Consider the following 18567-nt stretch of genomic DNA (forward strand, 5'->3'; position numbering starts at 1 on the left):
TATTATTGGAAGACATTCATCAAGTTTCCGTGACATCGGCTGGACGACGACGATGACGATGATGAGCGTTGTTGGGGTCAGCAGGAGCTCTGTTGGTGCAGGTGTGTGTGTTGGCGTTGTTGTGCTGGTTGCGGTTGTTGCTGCCGTGGTGAGCGGCGATGCTGGTGCTGGTAGTGGAGGCATTGAGGTGCCTGAGCTGCACGTGGAGAATGGATCCGTGTACCTCGATGTGAACGCAGATCGGGTAAGGTCCAATGGCTTTGTCTTGTTCGCATTGGCTGTGTTTTGGAGCATGCTCATGTTGTTTTGGCTTTGTTTTGTTTTGGTGTGTTGGTGTGGTTGGAAGTGGGTGCTGTTGGCGGCAGTGCAACCACCCCAGCACGAAACCATGCAATGAAATGGGGAAACGTAGTGTAGTGGCGTCACAAGACACCGTCATCACCACCTTGATTCATTGTCTTGCTGTTGTTGCTGCTGTTTGCTGTGGTTGCTGCGCATACATAGGGTGTGTGGGTGCGGCGTTTCAACTCGGATGGCAGCCACAACCAGAGTTTTGCGCTGACAGACCTGACGCCACAGGTGTGTTTGTGATCTTGTGATGGCGTGCTTCGTGTGCAATGTGCCGCGACTGCAGATTGATGTATCGCAGCTTGTATGCTGCGCCGACGGCTGCATTGTATCGAAAGGCACTGAAGGCTACTTTCGAGTACATCGTCATTCCTTCTAACACTTGCTGTTGCTCTTGTTGTTGCTTGCACAAATGCACAAAACGCATGAGCCTCATGAGCACTCACACCCACGACAACGCGACACGACCTTGCCTGCCTGCCTGCCTGCGTTCTGTGGCCACTCGCATGCAGTTGCTGTCCGTGATTTCGCAGCAACAGGAGACGATCCAGCAGCTTTCGAGTGCCATTGACCAGCTCAACTCCACCAAGGTGTCGTTCCATCAGCTGGAAATTGACCTTGATGCTGTCACCACCAACATCGACTTTGCACGCCAAGCAGCCGAGATGAACGCTGCCAACGAGCGCAGCACTTTGAGCACAGCCATCGCTTCTTCCACCAGCACAACCGTGGCATCTCTCAGCACGGTACACTGCCCTGCCTGTTCGCTTGTATTTCGTTTGTATTTCGCTTGTATTTCGCTTGTATGACATTGACTCGTGCAATGCCATATGAGTCCTTTCGTGTGCATGTGTCGACTGTTGTGGTGTTAAATACAAGCCCTCATGTGCGTGTGTCTGCAGCATGCTTCATCCAGTTCGCCTTCTGACTCTGCTGCTTGACCGCCATGCTTGCTTGTGCTGTAGGCTGTAGATATGGCGCTTGACACGAAAGCAAACACGCGGGAAGTGGAGAACAATCTCGGCGACGTTGTTGAGCACGTGACAAACCTTGAGGAAGCAGTCCTTGATCTGCAACACACCACCGGCAACCACACCGACGACATTGAGGCCCTTCTCGAGTGCGTCGTGTTGTGTGTTGTGTGTGTGTGTTGTGTGTCTGTGTGTGTGTGTGTGTGTGTGTGTCTGTCTGTCTGTCTGGCTAACTGACTGTCTGTGTATTCATGTTTGTGACAACAGTCATCATACACGAGTACACTCCCTCTTCCTACGCCTCACTGCACCCAACACCCCCCCCCCAATTCTCCAGGTGCATGCGGCGTGGCCTTGTGCACGATGATGTGACGGGGAGGTGCGTGCCTGCCTTCCGACACGACGACTGCTCGGCGCACATCGATCCCGCGGGCATGAGCGTCGACTGCACCAACGGCCCCATCTTCGACTCTGTGTGCACGCTCGTGTGCCCAAGCGGCTATGATGGTGGCGGCAAGTTCCGCTGCAACCTCACAGAGGGGTGGGAGCCGTATGAGGAAGGCGCGTCGCTGTGTCGTGACGTCGATGAGTGTTCGCTGACACCGTCGCCCTGTATGGGCACGTGCACCAACACCATCGGCTCCTTCGAGTGCTCCTGTCCTGGTGGTGAACTCGCTCCCAACGGCCGCGACTGCACACGTACGCTGCTCTGACTCTGTGTGTGTGTGTGTGTGTGTGTGTGTGTGTGTGTGTGTGTGTGTGTGTGTGTGTGTGTGTGTGTGTGTGTGTGTGTGTGTGTAGTTGTTGTCGTCGTCCGTACCGTGTTTGTGTGTGTGCGTGTGTTTGTGTACTCACACTTGCTTACTTGTCTGAGTCTGAGTGAGTTGTGCATGCACAGTATGATCGCTTCGCATCCAAGCTTTTGACTCACATTGACGCACAACGACACTCGTGGCGTATGTGTGCTCGATTTGGCAGATTGCGTGCATCACGACCTTCAACTCCGCGCGAAACGATCATGTCACCTTTACTTTTGGCAGAAACAACGGCCATTCCCAGAGCAAGTCAGTGAGTACGTGTGTGCATGTACATGTGGGGATGTGTTCTGTGGTGCAGGGGTGTGTGTGTGTGTGTGTGTGTGTGTGTGTGTGTGTATGTGTGTGTATGTCCGTGACTTGCAGCACCGCATGCCAACCACAACCTAGCTCCCCCTCTTCTGCCCCCTCACTATCCCATCATCATTTGCAGCTGGGACAACCAGGTGTATGATCAGAACACATACATGAACGACATCATCGTCACACAGAACGGCGACAATGCCGGTGCTTCCTATCACGGTAGACACATACGCGTATGAAAAGGGCGTGTAGTTCTGTGATTGTGTGATGTTGAGCGTGTGTACGTCTGCACGTGTACTTGGATTGTGTGTGTGTGTGTGTGCTTGAGATTGCGCGTGTGCAGGTCGGTATGTTTTCTCTTCATTTCCCGTCACGCTTCACACCATCCACACTCCTGCTCGCCCATTGTGCCACCGCAGGCCGCAGCATGGGCACGGAGATCATCCCCATTGACCAGCACCGCGTTCTCTACTGGTGAGTGTGTGTGTGTGTGTGTTTGTGTTGTGTGTGTCTGTGTGTCTGTCTCTCTGTCTGCCTCTCTGTCTGTCTCTCTGTCTGTGTGTGCGTGCGCACATCAGTGTTGAGTGAGTTCACTTGGAACTCACCATTCACCTACTCATGTAATCCTTCATGCCGGCACGTGTACACCACGTGTGTTGTATTCACACCATAACTCACTTCCTCTCTCTTTTGTCCTATTCTGCACGCCACCAGCCTGAGCATGGGCAAGAGCCGCGGTACGGACTACGTGACGCTGCAGGTGTACGGGTACCTGACAGGCGAAGGCATCATCTCCACATCCCAGATCAGGAATGCGCGCATTGCAAGCAGCGGCGGGTTTTCGCAGCACAGCTTTGGCAAGCCCGAGTTCGTCCCAAGCCACGCTTGTAAGTCGTGTGTGTGTGTGTATGTGTGTGTGTGCCTGCTTTCGTGTGTGTGTGTGTGTATGTGTATGTGTGTCTGCAAGCATATGTGGGTGCCTGCTTTCGTGTGTGTGCTTGCTTTCGTGTGTGCTTGCAAGCACATGTGCATCCCTGCAAGCATAGATGCGTGTGAGGATTTCGCACGTTCGTGCACTCAGGCACCTTCCTACCATCCATCCATACGTCCGCCCGTGCATCCATGCAAAACTGGTTGACCTCACTCACGCACATCCCAACACATCACTGCCTTTTCCCAACGACAACAAGACGCCATCTTGGGCGCTGTGACGACGTTCGCCTCCACGCGTCGCGATCACTACTCTGTTTCCATTGGCCGGTCCTTCAACCCGACATACAACTCATGGTTTGTACACGCCTGCATGTGCATGCTCACTTACAATGCACGTGTATTTCCACTTTCACGCATCCACACACACACACACACACACACACACACACACACACATGCTCACGTACTCACAGACTCACAAGGCACTTGCAAACTCACTTCATATGACTCACCCTTGCGACTGCATCACATCAATCCATTTACGTCCACGTGTTTTCTGACACGACAGGGACAATGAGCCGTTTTCCACTTCAACAGACAGCGCCGCTTTTGCAAACTGTGAGGACACGGGCCGTGATGAGCACCTCCCCCCTCCAGTCGTGTTTGCATGCTCACCCTCACATGATCATACTTGCACACCCTCCATCACCTTGGCGTGTTGACGCTCACGTGAACACAATTACACACGCGCGCACACACAATTGCGCGCACACACACACACACACGCACACACATATCGCCTTGGCATGTTCTGTTGCCGCCGCCTTGAACTGTGCGCGTGTGCGTGCATGCAGATGTGCATCTGACGCACAATGGGGATGCGAGCGGGATGGACGACTACTACGGAATGTCGCACGGTTCTGTGCTCTTTCCGACACTCAGCGGCGTAAGTTGAATACAGCGGCGATCATGATGTGCCACAGTCCCCGTCGCACATGCACGCCCAGCGCTTGCTTGCTTGTTTGCTTGCTTGCCTCTGCTCTGATTCACGCATGTCTCGTGTTCTCTTTGCGCTCACATACTCACGCAACTGTGCTTGGTGGCCACCAATGATGTGTGTGTGTAGGGTGGATTTAAGGTGCTGAACAATCAAGGCTGGAACGGCGGTGGGACATCGTATTTCACGCTCCAGGTGTGGGATGCATGCATGTGATTAGATGCTGCTGCTGAACCCTTTGTTGGACACCTGTAGCCCTCTTGTGACACACAAACGTACACACACACACACACACACACACACACACACATACACACACGTACACACACACACACGCAAATGCACCCTCACACACACACACACACACACACACACACACACACATCCGCACTCACACACACGCACACATCCGCACGCTACACTCCACGTGACGATAGGTGAACGGGTATGTGCCTGGTGGCGGGTACTCCAACATCAAGTTCTTTGATCCGAGCGATGTGAAGCGGCTCAAGTTCACCGTGACCAACGCGCCAGTCAAGCACACGGACATCACACCCCCGGATACGGTGCCGTCGACGGCAAAGGCGCTCATCACGCTGCTGTACACGTACCAGGACCGCTCGAATCTGGAGCATATGGTGCACTCGTTTGGCCGCAGCGCGTCGCATCGCACAGATCCCTGGGACAACGTGGTATATGCGGCAAACACATATCTCAACGACATCCTCATCACACACGAGGGTGCGCCTTCCGCCACGTGGTACTACGGATTCTACCACCCGACCCAAGTCATCCCACTCAAGGTGCTCTCCTTGTGTGTGTGTGTGTGTGTATGTATGTATGTATGTATGTGTGTGTCTGTATCTGCGTGTGTGTGTGTGTATGTGCATGCATTTGTTGGATGGATCCCTCAATCTCATGTTTGCTCTTGAACATGTGTGTGCCAGTGACGTTTCAGGCCCTCGTGCTCCTAATTCCCTTGTTATCCCCCCCCCCCTTGCACTGCTCAATCGGTCATTCTGCTCCTCTCCCTCACCAAACATCCCAACCCATTCACACACACATACACACGCGTTCACACGCGTGCGCATAGGAGAATGGGCAATTCGAGGCCTACCTTGGCATGGACAAATCCGGCACGCAGACACACTACATCACCATGTTTGTCGTTGGTTATGTTGACGCCTAAGTGCATCGACTCAAGCGTGCTGTTGCTGCCGCTGTTGCTGTTGTGTTACCTGCTGTTATCTGACGCAAGGAGTGTGTACGTTCACTCGCCCATTCTTCACTGCGCCTTCCCGTTTTGTTCCATCTGTTCATTGTGTGTGTGTGTGTGTGTGTGTGTGTGTGTGTGTGTGTGTGTATCTGTGTGTGTCTGTCTGTGCCCTCATTCGCTTCCTTCCTCCCCTCCTCATCGCTTCCTTCGTCTTACCGAATTTTATGAACGACACTGCATAAATTTCACCGTTGTCAACCGACAAGCAACAAGTTGAGCGAGTTGTTTGTGTTTGGTGTGTGTTGTTGGATGCAGACCCACCACATACATCCTTCACGCGCACACGTACACACACGTGGCCACAACAGGAGTCCACGCCCCCCCCCCCCCTCAAGGCATCAAAGGTAAGAGATGGCAAGCACGCACGCTGATACTTGATGAGCATGTGTCAGAGAGGATCCCAGAGAATGCAACAACCAGCCTCAAATGCTCACACATTCACATCACACACACACACACATGCACACACATGTACGCAACAGCACATGTGCACACCATCACCCAACGTAACTCACATGCACACGCTCCCAATGATGCCCTAGCACTATGATTACAAGACGTGGAGCGCCACGTTTGCTGCCGTGAAAGATCCAGAGACCATGAGCAGCTCCAACTACTACGACACACGCCCGAGTTTGGCAAGGCCAATCAACAACACCAGTTCCCACACAGCAGCAGCGCCACCCACGCGCCTGTATCCCTTGCATCGTAACACTAGCAGCCACGCCAGCATCCACAACGCCTCAACCACCCGCGGTAGCAGCAGCAGCAAGACGCGAATCACCGCACATTCAGGGACATACCTCGCCACCAACACATCCCCTTTGCTTCGGCAACGAAGCTCGACCACCACCCGTACAAGCAGCCCGCAATCGCACGTCGTTGGACGAGCCTCTGCACTACCGACAGGGCGGCACCAGCTCACATCCATCTTGCCTTCCAAGGGTGCGGGGAGCCGACCTTCGTATCGCGTGCCATCCCAAGCATCGCCGCCCTCCACATCATCTCTGTCGTCTTCGGCCTCGAGACACCGCCTTGCAAGCCACACGCGAAACGCTGCACCACCAGCGCCAGCGTCAACAGCCATAAAGGGCCGCCCAACATCGCCATTGGGTCGCAGTGTGAGCAGAACGACAGCAACAGCTACAGCGTCAGCTACAGCTTCAACTGCAGCTACGCTTGCGACGGCTACAGCTGCGGGTGGTTCTTCAAACACAAACACAACCACCGCATCCTTGCCCTCCTCATCTTCATCATCCATACACCACCAACCGTCATTGCCACACCATTCACAACAACAACAACAACAGCAGCAGCAGCAGCAGCACCACTACGACCAACAACAGCACCACGATGATGGTGGTGTATCTGCGGCGGGGCCCGGCCTCAACACAGCCCCCGTCCGCGGGCTGCGCAACATCGGCAACACGTGCTATCTCAACTCCATCCTGCAATGCCTGGCGCACTGCCAGCCATTCCATGCCGCCGTGGCGTCAGCAGCATCGCCAGCAAAGGACGACGACGCATGCGGCAGCTCAATGCACTGTGGAAGAGGCATGACGAAGTATTCACTCGGCACGAAGCCAACAACAACGGCCATCACCAACAGCCCTGCGCGCGTGCTGGTGAAGGAAATCAAAGGTCTGCTTGCTGACATGTGGGCTGATGCATCACGCAGCGATGCACACCTGTCACCATCATCGTCCTCGTCGTCAGCATCCCCGCAATCACAGCAATCACGGCATGCGAATGCCTACTACAACTACAACAACAACAGCAGCAGCAGCAGCAACAACAATAGTATGGGCAGGCGGCATGCATCACAGCGTCGCACAAGCTCCTTCTCCACAGCCATTGCGCCCACGCGCATCAAGTCGCATCTTGGACGCGTCAACCCGGAGTTTGCCGGATTCCGACAGCAGGACGCACACGAGGCGCTCCAGTACTTGATCAACGCACTGCATGATGACATCAACTGCCCGTCGCTTCTTGTGCCGCAGCTGTCAGCTGTGGGGCGTTGTCGCGGCAGTGATGATGGTGATGGTGATGATGATGTTGATGATGATGGTGGGCTGGGCTCTGCTGACGATGCTGAGGGTGATGACGATGGTGATGTGTTTGACGGTGACAGCAACGTGGAGCACTACTCCATGACTGCCCCCACACCGTCCAATGGGGAAGATGGAAGCAGAAACAACAAAACGCAGCGCTTGGCACTGACACAGCCGCTGCCTGCAGGCAACACGTTGTCACGTGCAGGCGCACAGAAAGGTGTGTTGGTCCGTTTGATGAGAAGCAATGCGTGCTTGCGGCTGAGGTTGTTGTCATCTGAGTGCGCGTACGTACATGAGCAGGCCTTGCACAAAGTGATGCCACCACACATGTCAACGCACATGCACAACTCACTCACACTTGTACAAACCCACCCATGTATACTCACTCACACACGCACACACACGCGCACGCACACACACGCACACACACACACGCACACACACACACACACACACACACACGCACACACATATATTCACACACATTCACACATACAGCAAAGCGTGATGGCCGGCCCACATCCAACACGAGGCGGCAGGCTGGCCCGCGGTTTCGGGTGCAGCGGTGGCTGTCCGGTCGACGCGAACGGCACTCCGCAGAACCGCACAGAGACCCGCGCCAGCACCAACGCGAACCACGACACCCATCCGCCCCACCACTGGCGACAATGGCAACAGCAGCAGCGGCGTCACGTGACGATGACGAGGTCGATGTGGGTGTAAGCATTGATGGCGACGGTGCCCCTACATCGCCATCACCACCACTACCACCGTCATCAACATCAACAATGTCAGCGTCAGCGTCACGGCCACGGCCAACAACACGACGCAAAGCGGCTTCAACGGGCACAGGGTCGGATACGAAGCAGGGCAGCATCTCGCGACTGCGGGCCGTACAGCGACTGCTGCCCCGTCGGTCGCGCCCAACGTCGCACTCAACGTCGGCAGCACACGCGCCAGCACGGACAGCAGCAGCAGCAGCAGCAGCAGGTGTGCTGGCATCAGGGAACAAGGCAGGTGCTGTTGGTGGCAGTGGTGGTGGTGAGCGGAAGCGACAGCGTTCACAATCGAGGACGCCATCGGGCGGCGCAGGTGCGAGTATGGGTATAACCCATCACAGCACCCATCATCCTCATCGAAGCGACGGAGAGAGTGGCAGAAGGAATGCCATCATGCCCACAACACAGCTAACCACGCTGGAGCAACGTCGCGCGTATGTGAAAGAGCTGAGGGCGCTGATGGAGGCTGAGACGCGCCCGACAGCCAAGTTCCGCATGTGCCAGCAGCTGGCCGACGTGTTTGACCGCAGCAGCGTGTACGATGCCTTGCGCGGGTGGCTGCGGGTGCGCCGTCAATGCCTCGTGTGCAACCACACGGAGGTGCTGTTTGAGCACTTTCTCAACCTCTCCCTGCCGATTGTCGCCAACGCGCGCGCGCAGCACACGTACCGCCCCGTTAGTCGACGCCGTGTGCGTGGTGACGACGGCAACAGTGGTGGCGGTGGGGTGACGCTGCCTCCTTTGCACGACCGCCCCCTCAGCTACAAACCATCCACTTCATCTCAGCCGTCCTTGCTCGATTGCTTTGCGGCGTTCACGGCCACAGAGGTTCGTGATACATGTGTGTGTGTCTGTGTCTGTGTCTGTGTGCGTGTCAGTCTGTGTGTGTGTGTGTGTGTGTCTGTGTCTGTCTGTCTGTGTGTGTGTCTGTGTCTGTGTCTGTGTGTACCACTTGTTCCTGTGAAGGTGTGCGTCGACGTGTTTCAGTGCATGCTTGTGCCAGCACCTCTCGTCCAACTTAGGTGATCGCTCACGTGTAATTTGACCAACACCGTTTCCTTGCACTTCATTGCGTTGCCCTGTGCCGTTTTCTTGTCTGGTCTGCGCAGGAGTTGACGGGCGACAACAAGATCAGGTGTGAGCGGTGCAGGTGCAACCAGCCATCAGCACGAAGCTTTTCACTTCACCGACTCCCTCCCATCCTCATCGTCCATCTCAAACGCTTCGAGTTCATGTGCGTCACAAGACGAGGGAAGAGGGGGGGGGGAGACGGAGGGCGGGTAGAATGCACTGTTGCTGTCACATGCTTTGTGTGTGTGTGTGTGTGTGTGTGTGTGTGTGTGTGTGCTGTGCATACACGTGTGCTCCCATGTGTGTTGTGGCTTTACACAAAAGTGAAAGTAGCGCAACAGCATGCAGTTGCGTTGCGTGTCTTTGATTCGCCATCTTATCCACGTCTCACTTGCTCCTGTTTACATTAGTCAGCACCGAAGTCGCAAGATTGACTCACCTGTTCATATCCCTTTTACCCTGGACCTCGCCCCTTTTGCTTCAGAGGTTGGTCTGTGTGTGCGTGTGTGTGTGTGTGTGTGTGTGTGTGTGTGTGTGTGTGTGTGTGTGTGTGTGTGTGTGTGTGTGTGTGTGTGTGTGTGTGTGTGTGTGCATATGCGCGTGTGTGTGCATATGCGCGTGTGTCTGTCTGTGCCTGCCTGTCTATCTGTCTGCACCTGCCTGTCCGTCTGTCTGTCTGCCTCCCCTCCCCCTTCCCCTATCCTCTCCCCATTCCCTTCCCCCTTCCTCCTCCCGCCTGACCATGTACCTCATCTGGCGTCCCTGGAACTTGTCTCACTTTATCTCATTCCAATCTCCGACCTTCCGTCCCCTCCCCCCCCCCTCTCTCTCTCTCTTCAACTTTCTTCATCTTTCTTCGTGTCCTGCTTTGCTCTTTCCCAGAGCGGTGAGGGCCACGAATATGAGCTGTGCGCCGCCACCATGCATGCAGGGTCCGTGCATGGTGGACACTACACAGCACTGTGTCGCCACCCGGTCAGCAAACAGTGGTTCAACTGCAACGATGCCTCCATCTCCACCATCGACACCCCGTCCCCGTCTCGCCTTCAACACGCCTACCTCCTCTTCTACCACCGCAGCAGGAGCATGTGAGCAGCAGCAGGGCGATAGTGTTGGCGCAGAGAGAAACAGCAGTGGCGCGTGTGGTTCCAATCCTGGCGGTTGTAGAAAACCTGTAAACGATTTCCTCATTTATTCCGCAAATTACGACATCCATGTCATCGCAAACGCGTAAGCAGCAGCTTGTTGTGAATGTGGTGATGATGATCGTGGGTGGTTATGGGTGGTGGTTGTGAGTCGTCGTGCTGCCCGTGCGTATGCGCGTTCTCACTCTGTGTGTGAATGTGGTGGCTGTGTGCAGTTCAACTGTTTCTGAGCAAGTACGAGTTTATCGGAACCCATCCGGACCTTCCCAACGGTGCATTTGGCCAAGTGCTTGAGTGCGTAATTCGTGCAACCTGTGTGTGTGTGTGTCTGTCCGTCTGTCTGTCTGTCTGCCTGTCTGCCTGTCTATGTGTGTATGTCTGTGTGTGTGTGTGTCTGTCTGTCTGTATGTATGTATGTCTCTCTAAATCTCTATCTCTCTCTCCCTCTCTGTCTGTGTGTCTGGCTGTCCACATGCCGGTGCTCTCCCTTCGCCATGTCCACCTGTCTGTATCCCTGTTCACCTCGCCCCGCTCATTCTGCCCAAACACCTGCCCCACCGCTTGCTTCAATGCACAGGTGTCAACAACGAGGTCCTCGTGGAGTCCAACTCGCAAGCTCCCACCAAGAGCAAGAGCAACGTCGCAAATATGTTGTCAAGTGCATTGATTTCAACCGTCATTACCACATCTGCCAAGCGCGTGGCCATGACATGAGCAAGTGCCCCGACAAGGAGCTGCAGCGCGAGTACGATCTCCTCATGCTCGCACAGGTACGGCACACAAAGAGCGCATTTGGAATGTGCGCCAGTCGTTGCTTGCCCGACTTGTGAGGGACAACACTTGCACGCCTTTTGTTTGCCCACCCACGAATGCTCCTGCCTTCCTTGACCTGACACTGAGCTGAGTCTCACCCCCGCTTGTGTTGTGCTGTTTGCGTCCGGTTGTGCTGTTTGTGTTCCTTTCACGGCCGGACAGAGCTGCCCGTACCTCTGCAAGGTATGCTGCTGTGTTTGCTGCTGTTGATATGATGATGTGCCAGTGTTCTGTGTTTTTCCAATTGGAGCATGAACCTTTGCATGCAGCATACGCTTGCTCGTTGTGACAGTTTCGCGCGTTGTATCAACTCACCGCAGCCCGTGTTTGATTGGTTTGGTTTGCTGGCTGTACATTGTTCCTCCCACATCAGTGCATTGAGGTGCTGTATGTGCCTCATGACCACATGTACATCGTCATGCCACGCTACCAAGGAGACCTCCTCAAGGTCGGTGCATGTGGACACGCCACGTGGCACGTGGGGCGGTGTAGTGGTGGAGAGCTGTGGAGTTGGTTGGTTGTGGAAAGGAGTTGAGGAAGTAGTGGGACCAGCATGGCTGCTGTATGCTCACGTTGTCACGTCGTGAATCTCTATTCTGTGTTCAGTTCATCGAAACGCACGAGCTGGCCCTGTCAGGTAAGCTCACTGCAATGCCGTGTTGTGCTTGCTTGCTCGCATGCATGCACACACATGCACACACACACACACTCTCTCTCTCTCTCGCACACACACACACACACTCTCTCTCTCTCACACACACCCACGCGCACACACACTCTCTCTCTCGTATTATTATGGCAGACCTGAAGACGCTCGCGCGGCGGCTGTTGTGCGGGCTGGCATTCCTGCAGGAGCACCACGTCATTCATCGCGATATCAAACCAGAGAACGTGCTGCTCGACGGCACCGTCCACACCGCCGTGATTGCAGACTTTGGTGCGCTCACAGATGCTGCTGATCGCGTTGTTGTTGTTCTTGTTGTTGTTGTTGTTCTTGTTGTTGTTGTTGTTCTTGTTTCGGTCTTATTTCGGTCTTGTTGTTGTTGTTGTTTGTTGCTGTTGACGATGATAATTCATGTGTCAGCAAGAGAACGATGGTGGACCTGCAACGCCGCTTGGCAATTCGCTCACCACGTGTATGCGTGTGTGTGTGTGTGTGTGTGTGTGTGTGTGTGTGTGTGTGTGTGTGTGTGTGTGTATGTGTGTGTGTGTGTGTGTGTGTGTGCTTTTAGGCTGCGGGCGACGCGTAACAGGATCGCATCCAACCGTCGGCATGGGAACACAGGTGCGGGTGTAATGCACACCGACCGTGTGTGTGCAGTTTGCAGGGCGTGTATGTTGATTGCGTATCGCCTGAAGGAACATTCACTCGTGATCACTCACACACACACCACACACCACACACACACACACACACACACACACACACACACACACATACACACACACATACACACATACACACACATACACACACCACAACGGTTTGGCGAGCAGCAATACCAGTCGCCTGAAATGATGACGGGCCAGCCATACGACCTGCACACAGATATGTGGTCGACAGGCTGCCTCCTCTACCTGGCAGCAACACGCCGCCTGCCGTTCCCAAGCTTCGAATTCGCCCTCACCCGCACCATTGATTTGGATGAAGTGGGTGATGCGTATGGTGATCGCACGTTCACACAGCTGCTCGATGCATTGCTGAGCATGCACCCGCACCACCGCCCACTCGCAGCAGATGCACTCATGCACCCCTTTGTCACGTCATCGTCGTCGTCCTAGTGATGTGCATCTGCTTGTCGCCCGTGGACACACACACACACACACACACACACACACACACACATGCATATTGGCTGCCCGTTCCTTTGTTCCTTCCTTTGTCCCATCATTTCCCGTGGTTTCGTTGACCTTGCGTTTGCACTGAGGGGAACACATGTCTACTGCCAACAATAACTCTCCAACATCCACAACAAGACAACACCACGAAACTGGAGGTTGGAAAAAAGCACCACAGGGATAGGAGGGCTCGCTTTCTTCACGACAACCACAGATACACACGCACAAACACATACACCTTGCCGTTGCAAAGGCACGCCTGATAAGAACACAAAACCGACAGCGAGGGAGCAAACCTACACCATTACAAACAACCAACACCAATCACAACAACATCAACTGCCACACACCCCCACAGGCTCTCACATAACAGTACACACAAACATCGAGCACAAGCAACAAACACAAGCTTCATGTACCCACAGAACGGAGTGCGCTCGTGCGTGTGCGTGTGTGTACGCGTGTGTATGTGTGCGTTTACTGGCCGGGCTCGCGAACGTCGTCAATCTTGAGGATCATCTTGACGAGCTGCGTTGCAAGGCTAATCTGCTGTTTCTTGCCAATCAGTGTCTCAAGCACATGCTGCTTCTTCATGTCTGCTCATCGGCAAGCAACACACGGCAACAAGCAGTGCAATCGCAATGATGAGTACAAGCAACCACCACGCTCAGCAACACACGGTTGTGCATGTGTGTGTGTGTGTGTGTGTGTGTGTGTGTGTGTGTGTGTGTGTGTGTGTGTGTGTGTGTAGTGGGGAAGCAGCTACAAATGCAAACAGAGCACCGGGGTGTAGCATCTTGTCTCACACAACCACAAGCAACAGCAAGAACAGCGCCAACACACACACACACACACACACACACACACAGGCAGGCCAAACACGACAACCGGTGCACACATACCGCTGGTGCCCTTCTGCTGGCAGTCGATGCCGATGAAGGGGTTGTTCTCCTTCACCTGCGCAGACTTGGCGTTTGCAACTGCACCAAGCACCAGATGCATAACAGTGTTGTGAGTATCAAGTTTACGCCAGTTGACATGACGTGGTGGTGCTAGTTGGGGGTGATGCGACTTGAGCTGACAAAAGCACACAAGAGAGCATCGAGCGTTTGGCAACGACAAGCAAGCGCGCTACACCGCATGTGTGTGTGTGTGTGTGTGTGTGTGTGTGTCTTACGTGATGCAATGGCGGGGAGGCCGGAGTTCTCGGCGAGGGCGAGCGGGATGGACTCAAGCGCCTCAACAAACCCGCGCATCGCATACTGCTCCAGCGACGAAATCTAACACACACACACACATACACGTACAGCAGACGCACGCGGCGGCGATACAGTTGTTACACACAAGTGGGGAGATGTGGGAAGATGCCACAGCAAGCATTGGCCATACTCGCGACCACAAACCACGTCAGCCCACATGAACACACATCAGCGCACATCGACCACAACAGCCACAACCACCACAACCATGAAACCCACCACAACCACGTGATTACAGGAGCAACAGACCTTGTCGGCCTCCTTCTGGACGGCAAGACCGCAGGCAATCTCGGCAGCGCCGCCGCCGTACACCACGCGGTTGTCGCGAATCAGGTTGCGCACAACGCAGATGGCATCGTGCAGGCTGCGCTTCGCCTCCTCCACAATCTGTACACACACACACACACACACACACACACACACACACACACACACACACACACACACACACACACGAGCAGGCGGAGGGAGGGGGTTTTGTGTCAGGGCAGGTGGAACAGGACCATTTGGGGGGGGGGGGGCAATTGGGTGTGCATGGGTGGATGCATGCGCAGGCAAGGGGGAGGCGTTCAACAGACGAACGTTGGACGAAGCAAAGGGGCGTGACAGACACAGAAACATCTCAGCACTCAAGACCGCACAAACACAAACACACAAAACATTAAATACGGCACAAAAGCAAATCAAGGCGGAGGGACGCACCATCCTGTTGCCACCGCGGACAAAGACGGTGACGGCCTTGGAGTTCTCGCACTCCTCAATCACGAGCATGGTGTCCTGGGTGGTGCCAAAGCTAATCTCGCGAACGGAGCCAGCCTTGCCCAGCTTGTCGGCGCCAAGCTCGCTGAAGCGCGGCACAATGCGGCCGTTGGTGGCAATGGCAACTAGTTCCATCTCGGGGCCGCCCACCCAGCGCACGGCAGGGAGCTCGTTCTGCAGCAGGAGGTGGTTGGGCTCGTCGTCAAAGCCCCACTGGCACAGCACAAGGTTGGCACCCGTGTCCTTCACCTGAGGTACAGCAGCGTGTCGGCGTGGTTGACGGATGAAGAAATGAGCAACGTGTGGTCCAAAACGACAGGAAAACAACGACAAAAACGTGGAACACCAAATAAACAAAGAGGCAAGTACACGAGATGCAGACACAGGCCGCATCACAGGCGACCACGCAAACACACACAATTGGAAGAGGGTCGCGTGTCAACACACCTACAGTCACACACACATATGTGTGTAGCCGAACACACACACACACCACCACCACCACCACCACCACCACAAAACACAGCCGCGAGCACCAACCTGCTTGATCATTTCCTGGAACTTCTCCTGCTCGTATGCGCGGAGCTCCTCATACGCTTGAACGCTCGTCACCTCCAGCTTGTGCGTTGTCTTGGGCTTTGGTGGCTCAAAGGGGCACGTGAGGATGGCAATCTTGGCGTCGCGCACAACCTTGGGCATCTGGGGATGGCTCATGCCCTGCACACCAAGGGAAGCAGGGGAGCGGAGGCACACAAGGACAACAGCAACAGCAGCGGTGAGTGAGTGGGCCAAAGGGATGAGAACAGTCACCACAACACGACGTGCGCACGACAGCAAAGGCACCACACGTACAACCACACGTACAACACAAACAACACAAACAAACAAACAAACAAACGAACAAACAAACAAACAAACAAACAAACAAACAAATAAACAAATAAACAAACAAGCAACACGAAGCACACAGGAAAGGAAGCAAGGAGCGTGTCGGTGGTGTGCACCTTCTCGATGATGACGCCCTTGACGAGCCGCGAGTCCTCGAGCTTGGCGCCAACCTTGCCATCAAGCTTGATCAGCTCAAAGTTGACGTCCTTCGTCTCAAAGTCCGCAACAGAGAGCACCGCATCCACAGCCATCTCCGCAAACTGGCGGTGGCACCGGTTCACGCTGCCAGAGCAAAACAAAAAAAAAAGGTGATGGGGGGTGACAATCAGGCAAGGACAAAGGGCCAAAAGCGTAACGTGAGCGGAAAAGATTCCTGCTGCTGCAGAAGAGCAACAAGATCGAATACAACCGCTACGACAACCAAAGAACAGGACAAAAGGCTCTGCGTACACCCGCTTTAAGGCAGGCACACACACACACACACGCAAACCAATACCTGCACATATTCTCGCTCACACACACCGACCTACACACGCACCCACCAACACACGCGTACACATCTACACGTGCACACTGACACACGCACACATGCGCACACATGCACACACGCGCACTCCCTCCTATTTTGAGTTCATGCATACATTTTGCTGCCGAGGGTGGTCATAGCCGTCTCGACGAGGGGCTCCTTGTTCTTGGGATCCACGGGGAAGTTCTCGCTAATCTCGTCAAGGCGGTCCAGCGCAACACGCGCAGCCATCTCATACCTGCACATGCAATCGGGAGAGGAGGCAACAATGCAAGGGGACGGGCGTGTTGTTGGACGAGCAACAGTGTACATTATGAGGCGTGCAATACAACGTGGCGACAAAGCGCTCAGGGTGAGAGCGGTACAACAGCAAAGGGCCAGTGTCATGTAAAGCGATTGGGGTGGGTATGTTGAGGTGACGCACCCATCGGCAATGCGGATGGGGTGAAGGCCCTTGTCAAGGAGAGTCTCTGCCTGCTCCAGGAGCGCGCCCGCAAGCACTGCGAAGGTGGATTTCAGGACATTGGAAAAAATGTTATCGATGCGGTGTTTTGAGTGCACACGAGCAAGAAACAGCCGCCATGCGGCCCCTCCCCAATAACTTCATCCTCCTCCCTTGGCACTACAAACAAGCATGGCCTCTCCGACATCATCAAGCGACCCCTAATGCACACCACAAGATGACACAGAACCACACTTCACATGCACACGCCCTTCCTCTCTTGACATGAACCACGCCATGGATGCACCACTACCAAGAATCAAACACCACGACCTGAAAACACAAGTGCCACACACGCCCGTGCCACACTCACCAACGACGCCAGTGGTGCCATCGCCAATCTCGTCATCCTGTGACTTGGACAGCTGCACCATCAGCTTCGCAATCTCGTGTTGGACGTCCTACCACATCAAGCGCAGCAGCAATTAAAAAAAAACAGTGGGAGGGGAAAGGCAAGGGAGCGTGCGAATGAGTGAAACAGATCCGAGACCAATCGCTCCTTCTCACAAGCGCGCGCAGGTTTGCACGGCGAGGGCCACAAAGACGTGATCGCGAACGAACCATTTTGTCGAGGATGGTGGCGCCATCGTTTGTGATTGTGACATCGCCATCTGCGCCCACGAGAAGCTTGTCCAGACCCTTGGGTCCAAGAGAGGTCCGCAAGGTGCTGGCAACGGTCTTCGCAGCAAGGATGTGTGCCTACAGCATCGCAACGATCACAGCAATTGATCGGTGACAGGCCCGCATTATGTTGTGTTGTGTTGTGTTGTTGTGTTGTGTTGTGAGTTTGAGGTGTGTTGTAGGTTGTTGAGTGTGTGCGTCTTGTGTGAATCGCCATTTGCTGGTGTCAAGACACGGCCCTTAGGCAGGATTCAAGCCCCGCTTCCCCCTTCCCATTGTGCACGAGCACATCATGTGGACCAGAGCACGGAACCACACCACAGCATATGCACAAGCACAACGTCACACATCATATCACATCACATCGCATCGCATCGCATACGCCACCTTTTGTGCCTCAAGGCCAGTGAGTCGGCGCTGCTTGTCCTGGTCGCGGATGATGATAAAGGGGCGACCGTACTCGTCAAATGTCAGCGACATGGCTGCTTTGTGGGTGGGTGGCGGCTGGTGGTGTGCGCGATGCGATGGAAGGAGGGAGGGTGCAGGTGGATGTTTGTTGGGCTGGGTTGTGGTGTGTGGCTGTCAAGACAGGTGTGAGTTGTTTTTGGCTTCCACGAGGCAAACAACACACTTCTCGTTGGTAAAAGGAAATTTTACTGAAGATTTAC

General features: G+C 54.7%; 3 protein-coding genes across 3 annotated transcripts; 2 read left to right on the forward strand and 1 right to left on the reverse strand.

Moving 5' to 3' along the window:
* Nucleotides 1–27: 27 nt before the first annotated feature.
* On the forward strand, nucleotides 28–10639 carry PTSG_10215 (uncharacterized protein; the record flags this gene model as incomplete). The annotated part of the gene is made up of 20 exons (XM_004988497.1): nucleotides 28–244; nucleotides 505–579; nucleotides 861–1094; nucleotides 1314–1468; nucleotides 1657–2018; nucleotides 2360–2387; nucleotides 2568–2656; nucleotides 2857–2911; nucleotides 3152–3324; nucleotides 3628–3724; nucleotides 3939–3988; nucleotides 4225–4316; nucleotides 4497–4562; nucleotides 4805–5170; nucleotides 5461–5535; nucleotides 6186–7914; nucleotides 8196–9304; nucleotides 9586–9710; nucleotides 9958–10033; nucleotides 10430–10639. The coding sequence occupies exons 1-20, from the start codon at nucleotides 53–55 to the stop codon at nucleotides 10637–10639; spliced, it is 5358 nt and encodes a 1785-aa protein (XP_004988554.1). The 5' UTR covers nucleotides 28–52.
* Nucleotides 10640–10752: 113 nt separating this feature from the next.
* Nucleotides 10753–13338, forward strand: PTSG_10216 (serine/threonine protein kinase). Its single transcript, XM_004988498.1, has 9 exons — nucleotides 10753–10777; nucleotides 10908–10986; nucleotides 11270–11462; nucleotides 11668–11688; nucleotides 11879–11953; nucleotides 12112–12142; nucleotides 12308–12442; nucleotides 12738–12790; nucleotides 13003–13338. Exons 1-9 carry the CDS (start codon nucleotides 10762–10764, stop codon nucleotides 13285–13287), a joined length of 888 nt encoding a protein of 295 aa, XP_004988555.1. The 5' UTR covers nucleotides 10753–10761; the 3' UTR covers nucleotides 13288–13338.
* A 40-nt stretch (nucleotides 13339–13378) lies between these two features.
* PTSG_10217 (chaperonin containing TCP1) lies at nucleotides 13379–18537 on the reverse strand. Its single transcript, XM_004988499.1, has 12 exons — nucleotides 18287–18537; nucleotides 17840–17977; nucleotides 17592–17679; nucleotides 17201–17276; nucleotides 16892–17014; nucleotides 16367–16532; nucleotides 15903–16079; nucleotides 15306–15611; nucleotides 14853–14990; nucleotides 14522–14624; nucleotides 14247–14324; nucleotides 13379–13940 (listed from the first exon to the last, which is right to left on the reverse strand). The coding sequence occupies exons 1-12, from the start codon at nucleotides 18377–18379 to the stop codon at nucleotides 13822–13824; spliced, it is 1605 nt and encodes a 534-aa protein (XP_004988556.1). The 5' UTR covers nucleotides 18380–18537; the 3' UTR covers nucleotides 13379–13821.
* Between the last annotated feature and the right edge of the window lie 30 nt (nucleotides 18538–18567).

This window comes from Salpingoeca rosetta, assembly GCF_000188695.1.
Source record: "Salpingoeca rosetta unplaced genomic scaffold supercont1.35, whole genome shotgun sequence".
In the NCBI taxonomy this organism is placed as follows: domain Eukaryota; class Choanoflagellata; order Craspedida; family Salpingoecidae; genus Salpingoeca; species Salpingoeca rosetta.

Excerpts from the sequence above, each read along its gene's own strand:
- PTSG_10216 (XM_004988498.1), top strand. Across the intron at positions 11,954-12,111 it reads ACCAAGGAGACCTCCTCAAG|TTCATCGAAACGCACGAGCT; the intron begins GTCGGTGCATGT and ends TTCTGTGTTCAG. Across the intron at positions 12,791-13,002 it reads CCGTCGGCATGGGAACACAG|CAATACCAGTCGCCTGAAAT; the intron begins GTGCGGGTGTAA and ends TTTGGCGAGCAG.
- PTSG_10217 (XM_004988499.1), bottom strand. The coding sequence starts at position 18,379 with ATGTCGCTGACATTTGACGAGTACGGTCGCCCCTTTATCATCATCCGC. Across the intron at positions 17,277-17,591 it reads TGGCACCACTGGCGTCGTTG|TGCTTGCGGGCGCGCTCCTG; the intron begins GTGAGTGTGGCA and ends CCACCTTCGCAG. Across the intron at positions 13,941-14,246 it reads CCAGCAGAAGGGCACCAGCG|ACATGAAGAAGCAGCATGTG; the intron begins GTATGTGTGCAC and ends GCCGATGAGCAG.